Source organism: Protopterus annectens, chromosome 8.part0, assembly GCF_019279795.1.
Source record: "Protopterus annectens isolate FY-2018-M chromosome 8.part0, PAN1.0, whole genome shotgun sequence".
NCBI classification, from domain to species: Eukaryota; Metazoa; Chordata; order Ceratodontiformes; family Protopteridae; genus Protopterus; species Protopterus annectens.
The window spans coordinates 1,874,107,575-1,874,118,597 of record NC_056741.1 but is presented as its reverse complement, the minus strand read 5'-3'; the positions used below and the strand labels follow the sequence as shown (position 1 = coordinate 1,874,118,597).

Here is an 11,023-nt window from a genome sequence, read left to right as displayed (position 1 = left end):
TCTAATTTCATAGATGTAAATTATATATTTTTTACAGAAAATGGAAAGAGTGATTATTCTTGTCACTGAAGATATGTAATTAACAAAACTCCCTTTACTGTTAGGGACAATGTGGTAGGGACAGATTTAATACTGACTTGAATTAAAATCCTGAATGGCAGAATGGTATGGTTACTCTGAAAGATTTAATGAGAACTTCCAAACATCTGTATAGAGAGGTACTGAATGCAGAATGCATGGTATTAAGGTATTTGGATGTGACACTTTGAGACACTGTATTATAGTCAGTTTCTGTTAGTGGTGGATTTGGGAACTCAGTAAGACATATGCAGTACATGTATAGCATACATCTAACTGAGTTGTAATGTGCCATAATGCAAACCCTGTACTGACTTGGTAGATGACATGTAGAGTCACATTCAGCAATTTAAATCCCTAAAGGCAGAACATTGCTGACATATACATTTTAAAAATAAATATAAAAAGGGGAGCATCTTATAGCCTTTTTACTTATGTAAAAAAATCAGAATTTTACAAACATTTGCCAGTGGGGATGGCATAATCCATTATATTCAGTTTACATTGGAGTGGGTGTATGACTTTTTTATAAGGAGATTAATACATGATATGTCCAGAATATGTATGCCAAGTTGCCATTATATTGGAAGTCAGTGCATATATATTTGACTAGAAAATGTTTGAGACTGGAAATATGTTGTGACATAAATTACCTGCAATGAAGTGGGAAGTTACTGGGTCAAATTCAGCACTGAGCTGAACTGACATCCCTGAGGGTAAAGTGGCACTACTTAGGTGTATATTATTCCTGAGTGCCAAAGTATTATTCCTTGAACATTTTACTAAGAACTTTCAAAGTGAGGATGGCATTATGACACTTTTTTACCTTGGTAGTAGTCCAATTTTTTACAGAGCTTTGATAGTTAGAAAATGGCACACTACATTATATTTGTTTTCTAGAAGATATATGACTTCCTTATGGTAAGTAATGACACCGATTTCCGGAATATAATTGTGTGAAACTGTTATTAAATCAAAAATAAAGAAAGGTGTGTGTGTGTGTGTGTGTGTGTGTGTGTGTGTGTGTGTGTGTGTGTGTGTGTATTTTCTGAATAGGGACATTTTCTGCTACTGGATTCATTCTTGCCTACCATTACAAATGTTCAGTCATATGCTGTGGCTTTCATTACAGGAAGGCAAAGTTAGTTATGTGTTTCATATCCAAAGTAGCCAACTAAGTGTATGCTATAAGTTTCAGTCACAATGTACTTTTTAGAGAATGTTTTAGAGAATGTTTTCAGAAAATATAAAGTTTCATGGATTTTGCCATTTGGTTCACAACAACAATTTGTTTTTCCTGGATGACGAACTTAAATTATTATTATTATTATTATTATTATTATGTTTTTATGGGATCAGAACTAAAACAATAATTATTTCCTGAAAAGGTTATTTTGAATGTTATGCCAAAAATTAGAGCTTTAACCTCATCAGACAAACATAAGATTATTACGGCTCTTTCTTATAACTTTTAGTTCATGCATTATGTCTTATAAGCCTGAGCATCCAAGGTTGATGTCCTGAATATTTTGTAAGAATATGTGGAATCATAGAAATATTGACATTTGTACCAGTGTGAAATTTAGGTCAGAATGGCTATTGGTAATTGATAAACCAATAAGCGTGGAAAACACTCAGTTTCAATTAGAAATTTAGCACCCCAAAATATATCACTTTTTCTTCCTTCTTTACTGCAGCAACAATGACTGTTACATGTAAGAAAAGAAAAAAAATGTCTTAACCAAAGATGCATGTCTTATGAAATCTTAACCACTTACTAGTCAGTCTTTTCCTAATCTTCAACTTCTTCACAAAGTTACCCATATTACTTTCTACAAACCCAAAAGAAAGCACCCCCTTTTTTATCCATTTATCATTAGCTCTTCGATCACACAGATACTCTGTTGTATAAATCACATGCCCTTACTTGTTTTCCCATGAATTCTAATCTTTCCTTCCTTTTCTAAATATTGACAAACCACCAAAAACTTTTTCCTCATCCTTAGTATCCCTCATGAATACACATGCACTTTATGCATAAGCTACCACTTTCAGCTGCATTGCCATCATCCATTTTAATAAGTGAATATTAACATTCCTTACAACTACCTCTAATAAACATGCCTACTTATGCCGTATACAACAGTGGGTTTAGAAGGTAACATTGCAAAACTCCTATTCATACCTGAAATAGCAGCCTTCCTCTATCCTCATAACTGCATATACATCTTTAATCCAGTTGCTAAAACCTTTCTTCTTTAATCTCCTCAGATTTTTCAACAAATAACCATGAGTCACATGCAGGTCTTCTCTTCATCCAAAACAAAGCATACACAACTGCACACACACCCCCCCCCCCACACTATTCAAAGACATTTCTCATCAACTGCAATGAATCTATAATATCCCTCCCTCTCATTTGAATGACTGTCCATCATAAATAAATCTGGTATCAACTAAGCCATTCTGCTCTTTAAAACGTTTACTAGCAAATCCAAATCCATAAATAGAAGCTACCTTGACATCAGTTTCATAATTAGCTATGAATTTATTCATCTTTAAAAAAGACTGTTTGATATCTACTATCCATTCCTACTCTCACAACTATCTGCTATACACTGTAATAACACAACCAGCTCTTTCTCTAGCAATGGTCAAAGAAAACATATATGCTTCATACTTGACATCACCCACATTCTGTCACTTTCTCACTGTTTGTTTCTTTAATCACTGCCCTAACTTATTCCCAAAACTCTCTGTATCAACCACTGAACATTTATACATATACTCCCTTATTCCATTCTCCCTTACAGCTGAACATATATTTGATGCAAACAAAAACATACCCCATAGAGTCTTAACATTGTGTAGCCACACATCCCCTGTCCCTCCCCGCCTTTTCCCAAAACTTCAAAACACCATGACGTCTTCAACTTTTCACAAAGTATAAATTTCTCACTTTCAACAACAGAAATATTTAGCTACCAATCTATGCTACCCTGTTTCCATTCTGCCTTCATACCATACTATTCTCTTTATTTCCATGTCAGTCATATAATGTTTCATTTTACTCCCTCTTCATACCTATCAAGCTTCAGCCAGTTTAGCTTATTTTGATCATTTTCTGTAACAACGCTAGCAAATCTTGATTATAAATCTTAAACCTCCACTACAAATTTATTTTCATAAAAATCACCATGCAGATTTTGTATTATTTACAAACTTTTTCAACAAATCATGTTTAACACAGGGTCATTAAATTTCCATTATCCCCCCACATGCTTCCTAGTTAAAACTTCTACAATAATTAATGATGACAGCATCCTGATACTTCAGTTTTCATTTTATCAAATTACTACTCCATATGCATTTTTTTTTCTGTTTAATTTGTATGAAGATGGCAGATGTGTACTGATTTTAGTCAGATGTATGACTTGATTTTAGCGCATGAATCTTGAGAATCTTGTTGACTAGTGACCAGAATTGTTTTTAAAATGTTTTAAGACTACAAAGGTTGTTAAGCTATAACTCTGAATCCCCCTCGCTCATTTTGACATCAGTGTTCTGCTTTTGGAATCACTTTTTAAGTAATTATGACTGTTGTGATAATGAATCCAGCAATCTCAGTAAACTTTGATGATTCTTGACATCTGTGACTGCTGCTTCTCATTCTTGATGTGTGCTGCTACTGTGTTTTAAGACTGCAGGGATTAGTATTTATTGTTGTGTTCACAATCTTTTGCAAACTTCTGATCCTTTTGACATCTTGGTGTTTTTCAACATCCGGTAAGAACTGCTGCTTCAGAATTTGGGATGGTTGTGCAGCAATTTTAAGCAATATATGTGTGTCATCCTGTTGAATTTACTCTCAGTGCAGAATTGTCTGTTGAATTTTCTTCTCTTGGATTTACACTGTATTTTTGTTTTTTTCTTAGTGGTCTTGGTTTGCCTTTATATGTGGCTAAATGCTTTTATAATTTGTCTTACTTATCCAACAAGGAATTAATTTTATTCTGATTTGTGTCTGATTATAACTGTTTGTCTGACATAGACTTTGAATTACTCACATTTAGTTTTGCTATAAATAAAATATATTTTACCAATTCTTTTTCTGTATTCTTAGATGTTTGATTTCTACTCAAAGTACATTTGCTCAAATAATTCATCAATTTTGTGTAATTATTTTGTTTTATTTATTCTTATATGCTTTGGTCACAGTGCTTTAAACAGACTTTCATTTTATTTAGCACATCAGTAATGCTGAATATGAAACTGAAATAGTTAATTTCCCATGTATATGCAATAAAGAAGATCAAATTATATGTAAAATAGCCACAAAAATGTGCCCCAAGGAAACAGCAACATATAAATGAAATATAACCATAAAAATAAAAAAATACAATATAAAAATTAAAACAAGGCAATCTTTCCCATTCACTGCACTAGAGTGGTAATAAACTAACTAAATATACAAGAACCAATATTACATACTACCAAACAGCCAATGTAAAATCTTATACCTAAATCAAACTGAAAACACATAAATGTATCAATAAAAGGCTAACACAATAAGAAAAATTACTGCTTAAAATTGTGGTTTGTGATGAGTAGTATATGATATTACTTGTGCTTTTCAATAACTTCTGAGATCATTTCTGTGTTGTTTTTCAGGGCTGTATTACAATTTTAATAAGCTATGCTTTCTTTTCCTAGGAAACACTAGTCTTGCTTCTTAAAAGTCTGAGAGAGGGATGTTTCTTCAATATTTATGGATTTGGTGATACATTTGAGTCATTATTTCGGTAAGTATAGCAATTAAAACTTTTCTTAATGCATCTTTTCTATTTATATGATGACTTGTAATATTTAAATTGCATTTATGGAGCAGTTTCAGGCAGGGAAAGCTGATAGGAAATTAGAAGAATTATCCATGTTCAGGCATGCTGAAATACCAGTTTTCTCAGAAAAAAAACACTGGCAAATCCCTAAATTAAGACTTTCTGTTTATTGAAAAAGCATGAGAGTTTCATCTAATCAGACTTTCTGGGCCAGATGAGTCATTCACTAAACCTTGTATTTCTCTTCATATTTCCTACTTATAATACGGTCAGCACAGTTCATTTGTTCTATACTTGGAATCTATTTTAATTTTGCATATATGCAGAAGCACTAGAAAATCATAATGATATTATGATAATGACCAAAAGTTACATTTTAAAAGCACGGCTTTTATTCCCAGATTTCATCCTGTAAAAATTACAATAAAGGAATATATTTTAATTACAATAACTGAATGTATTTTAATGTAACTTTGCGTATATACAGAAGCACAAGAAAATCATAATGAAATCATACCCCAGGATTCATCAAGCTCTGTACGGAGTGCCTTAATAGTGCTAGAGCTGCTGCATGCAATTTGGCCGATGAGCGATCCAGGATCAAGCCCCTGAGATGTGAACGAGCGTGTCTACACTATTCCCACATGGACACCACTGCCTTATGCTAATTACCTCATTTGCAGGTAAAAAACATGCAAATGAGGTGAATTAGGGATCCAGGAAGCAGGCAGGTGTCTGTGCAGGAATAGTGTAACCTGCAGAAATGTATTTGGTTACTAACAGAATGCATTTCTGCAAATTACAAAATGGAGGCATGACAGCTCAAAAGAAAGCATGTATTCTATGTAGTATGCATGCCAATGGCCAAATATATGGCCATTGGCATGAAAAATAGCTGAAATTTTATAAAAAATAAGTTTTATTTTTTTTTAGCCCATCTCGGCTATTTAAGTGTAGGGCAGAGGTGCGCAAATGGGATCGTCATGAAAATAAAAAAAGGGGGGGGATAAGCTTTTATACCCAGATCTGTATTTTGCCATAATAGTCAATGGCATGCATAAGACAGCAATACCAGGGAATAGTGGTTGCTAAGGGGGAAGGCTCAATGTGAGTGCGGTAGCTATGAATTAGCATTCTGGTTTATGCAAATGAGGGGACTGATACTAAATCACAGATTTCCTCTCAGTGTTAGCTTGCACCCAACTGTCTAGGTGCAGCAACACTATTGTATAAGTAGAAGAGGTGGATGACCTCATAAGGGGGTGTATTGTGCATGCTGTAAGCTTATTGGAGCTTTGTGGCCCATGTTTTCCCATAGCTAAGCACAGCTAGGGAAAAGGGTGTGTCTCACATTGTTGAGCACTGTTTTCCTTGCTTAAACGGGTGTGTGTACTGCACACCAGGCTTTAAACAAAAACAAAAAAAAAAAACAGGAAATAGCAGCACTGTTCACATCTGAGCACTGGGTATGTGTGGTCCACCTTGGGGCTTAAACGGGGAGGAAATGGGAAGAGGAAACAGCAGTAGGAAGGCAATCCAGGAGAACTAGCATAGCTGGCAGGTGGAATGCATCAGACTCAGCCAAATACACATGCAGCAGCCCAGCACACTACTATAAACCATGCAAATACCTTGCAGACTAGATGTAGGGAAAACAGCAGGAGGAAGGCAGTCCAAGAGAGCTAGCATGGCTGGCAGGTGGAATGTATCCGAATCAGCCAGATACACATGTAGCAGCCCAGCACACTACTATAAACCATGCAAACACCTTGCAGACTGTATGTAGGGGAAACAGCAGGAGGAAGGCAACCCAGGAAAACTAGCATATCTGGCAGGTGGAATGTATCAGAATCAGCCACATACACATGCAGCAGCCCAGCACACTACTATAAACCATGCAAACACCTTGCAGACTGGATGTAGGAGAAATAGCAGGAGGAAGGCAGTCCAGGAGAACTAGCATAGCTGGCAGTGGAATGTATCAGAATCAGCCAAATACACATGCAGCAGCCCAGCACACTACTATAAACCATGCAAACACCCTACAGACTGGCTTTTTCCACAAACTCTACACCACTGGTATACACAGACGGGGGATTTTCAACTGGCAAAACTAAAAATGTTAGAGGCTGCTGCTGCTTTACTCCATCAATGTGTGCCAGAGACTGAGGGTAGTGAGGAAGAGAATGCTGACAACCGACTCTGAGTGAGGAGGAGGAGAAGAGTGTACAGACCCAGGGTAACCTACCAGGGCCTACATGAGCTAGAGACAGTGGAGCACTATAGGGTGGACAGGGACATTCTACAGCAAATTGGTGAGCTGTGCCAGCCACGCCTCACACACAGAACTAACAGAGCGGAACCCATCCCAATGGATACCAAGGTATGTCTAGGTTTAAGAATAATAGCCACAGGTACCTTCCAAAGATCAACTGGGGATATCATGGGGGTCTCACAGGCATTAGCATCCAAGGTACTCCACCAGTTCCTGGATGCCATGACACCACATGCCAATGAGCACATTTATTTCCCCACCACCCATGAGGCGTTGACAAAAAGTAAGCATCTTTTACACTGTATAGCAGAATACCCTGAGGTAGTTGTTGCTATTGACTGCATGCACGTCCACATCAAAGCAGCACCCGATAAGTGGGGTAGGGTCTAAATAAACTGCAAGGGCTTCCCCTCCATCAACTGCCAGGTCGTGTGCGATACCTAGGGCATTATCATGAATATGGGTGCTGGCAGCCCTGGAAGCTATAACAACTACCACATCTGGCATTGCTCACAGCTGTATCAGGTGTTTGCCAGTGGGGACATCCTAGATGGCTATCTACTGAGCATGCAGGCTATGTATTGGAGCTGTGGCTGATGACCCCCATCAGGAGTGCACACACACACCTGAACAAGAACACCATAATGAGGCAAACACACAAACCAGGATCAGTGTAGAGTATGTGTTTGGGATGCTCAAGTCATGGTTCCGCTGCCTTGACATATCCAGTGGAACCTTGCAATACTCTTCAGCTGCATGTGGACAAATGTTCATAGTATGTGCCATGCTACACAATATGATCCTGTGAAAACAGCTGCAGCAGGAACAACATGGGGAGGAGCCACCCCCCCACCATTACCAAGGCCACAACAGGCACAGTGGGACTTGGAGGAGGAATGTCCTGAGCCTGCCCCTGTAGGCAGATGTAAGAGTGCACAGTATGCCTTGGCAAAGAGGCAACGCATAGCACACACAATGACACTGTAGGGCAGGGGTGGCTTGTGGTATTGGACTAACGGACTGCAGCCCTCCCACCTAGAAAAGAAAGAAAAAAAAATCTGTTAAACTAAAAAACAAAAAAAAAACACACGAGTCCAGACTGCAGTCCGGATAAAGAAACACAGGTACCCAGCAATTTTTGCTGCAAATGCACCCAGGAATCGATGTGGGAATGACTGCACAGAAGAGGAGGTCTGGACTGCATTGGCTGCAGGCAAATCCAATCAGGACTAAGAGGTGAGCTGCTCTCGTAGGATTACATCCAATCAGGACTAAGAGGTGAGCTGCTCTCGTGGGATGCTCATTGCACGGGCTCAGTCAGGAAGTAGGTGTAGCAGGGTTTGGTCGCTGGCTGGCACAATGTCGCAGGTGGATTTTGGTCAGACATGATACATCATCAGGTAAGTGAATCTGGAGGGATTTGCTGTTTGTGGTCAGTCGCTGGAGATTTGCTGTTTGTGGTCGGTCGCTGGAGATTTTCTGTTTGGCTGTTTGTGGTCGGTCGCTGGAGATTTGCTGTTTGGCTGTTTGTGGTCGGTCGCTGGAGATTTGCTGTTTGGCTGTTTGTGGTCAGTCACTGGAGATTTGCTGTTTGTGGTCGGTCGCTGGAGATTTGCTGTTTGCTGTCGGTCACTGGAGATTTGCTGTCGGTCGCTGGAGATTTGCTGTTGGTCGCTGGAGGGATTTGCTGTCGGTCGCTAGAAGGATTTGCTGTCAGTCGCTGGAGGGATTTGCTGTCGGTCGCTGGAGGGATTTGCTGTCGATCGCTGGAGGGATTTGCTGTCGGTCACTGGAGGGATTTGGTGCGTGTGTGTTGGTCGCTGGAGGGATTTGGTGTGTGTGTGTGTTGGTCTCTGGAGGGATTTGGTGTGTGTGTGTTGGTTGCTGGAGGGATTTGGTGTGTGTGTGTGTTGGTTGCTGGAGGGATTTGGTGTGTGTGCGTTGGTCGCTGGAGGGATTTGGTTTTGTGTGTGTGTGTGTGTGTGTGTGTGTGTGTGTGTGTGTGTGTGTGTGTGTGTGTGTGTGTCTGTGTGTGTCTGTGTGTGTCTGTGTGTCCCCAGTTGCAATATATACTGGTGGTTAGACTCATGGTGGTGTGGTAGGGGATACCTCAGGCTTGAACCCTGTACCTTGTATGCAGGTGTTAAAGACCTGACTTCCCTACCCACCACCATTTGTAAAAAAAAATTGCAGATTTTTGCCTCATATTTCATCTGATCTATTCCTCATAATATCTGTGGTTTTTAAATATTGCAATGCTTGAAAGTTGATGGTGCAGTGGTAGCATTATTGCCTCACAGTTGCAGGTTCTTGGGTTTAATTCTTGGCTGGGGTGCCTTCTTTGCAGGGGGGGGTCTGTATCTTCTCCCTGTGTTTGTGTGAGTTTGCTTTTGTGTCCTCCCATGTTACAAAGACATGTCTGCATTATTTCTTCCTGGGCCTCTGCTGAGAATTGTTTTTTTTTTGTTCCAAGTCAGACTGTCCTGATTAACAAATTGACAGGCATTTGAATTTCAGACTTCAGGTTTCTGAATATTTACTTCCTTACATATTTGATGGTGCAGTGGCAGTATTGTTGCCGCACAGCTATAGGTTTTTCTGGTTTGATTCTTGGCTGGGGTGCCTTCTGTGTGGAGTCTGCATCTTATCCCTGTGTTTGTGTGGATTTGCTCTGGTGTCCTGCCATTTTACAAAGACATGTGTCTACAGTATTTCTCCCTTGGCCTCTGCTGAAAATTGTTTTTGTTCCGTCCGAAGTAAAATTGACAGGCATTTGAATTTCAGACTTCATATTCTTCAGAAAATACATAGTAAAACAACTTTTTATTCTAGCAATAAATATATAGTAACACAACCTTTTATTATAGCAATTTTTTAAGTTTATAAGATGACTATTTGAAATTTGTCCTTATTTTTGGGACTGTAATACCCTGTTATTGGCTTGGTCTAGGTTTTTTGTGCTAAGGTTGACAGCTATGGCACGAACTGAATTCACTGAATATGTTTGAGGGCTGTATTCCCTCATTACTGGGTTTGTCCAGGTGTTTTGTGCTAAGAGGTTGACAGCTATGGTAAGAACTGAATTCATTAAATGATAGCCATTTAAGTTTCAGTCTTCCTCTCTTTCACAAAGCAGCTGATTTGGTGTAGTGGTATGTTGCTCTTGACTGTTTTGCACAGGGACCTTGCCAGTAAAATGTACGGTAGTAACACAGCATTTTTCTTTCAGAAAGCAGGTGATTTGGCATAGTGGTATGTTGTTCTGACTCTTTTGCACAGGAACCTTGGCAGTAAAATGTATGGTGGTAACACAGCATTTTATTCTAGCAGCTTTCCAAGATTATACAAGCAATGTTTAATGTGTCCCTGGTTTTTGCCCTTTTGACCCACCCCAATAAATTTGGCTTTTTCCAGACTTCTTGTGCTGCGAAGTTGAGATGCAGTTGAGTATTGCATAGATTTTACAAGGAGCTGAGAGCTGCAGGGGAAGAGAAGTTTAGTGCTGATTATGCTAAGTCGATTCACATTGCTAATAGCACAACAGGTTGTGTACTTGCTTTTGATGCAGTAGGTTGTTGGTTCTACTCCCATAAGGGGTGAATGCTGCCGTACTGAAAGTTAAGATACTAACTATGAACCTGTTATGAGTTTGCTATCCATTTCCTATTGCAATATTACTAGCTTATTTTTAATGTAATTTAGGCAATTTATTCCTATGGGGCATCAGACACTTTATTTTTCGATGAAGCCATGAAATATAAAGGTGATTGCTAGCAGCAACCTCTTCATTACAGATTTATTTAACGTGGAATTATTTAGATGACTCTTTTTC

At 38.9% G+C, this 11,023-nt stretch overlaps 1 protein-coding gene across 1 annotated transcript in view; it reads left to right on the top strand.

The window, feature by feature from the left end:
* The window catches only part of LOC122808576 (von Willebrand factor A domain-containing protein 5A-like), a 582,047-nt gene that overhangs the window by 424,323 nt on the left and 146,701 nt on the right, over positions 1-11,023 (top strand). The window contains exon 8 of the mRNA XM_044079534.1: positions 4,792-4,880. Coding sequence (XP_043935469.1) covers positions 4,792-4,880 — 89 coding nt within the window. The remainder of the gene's footprint in view (positions 1-4,791; positions 4,881-11,023) is intronic.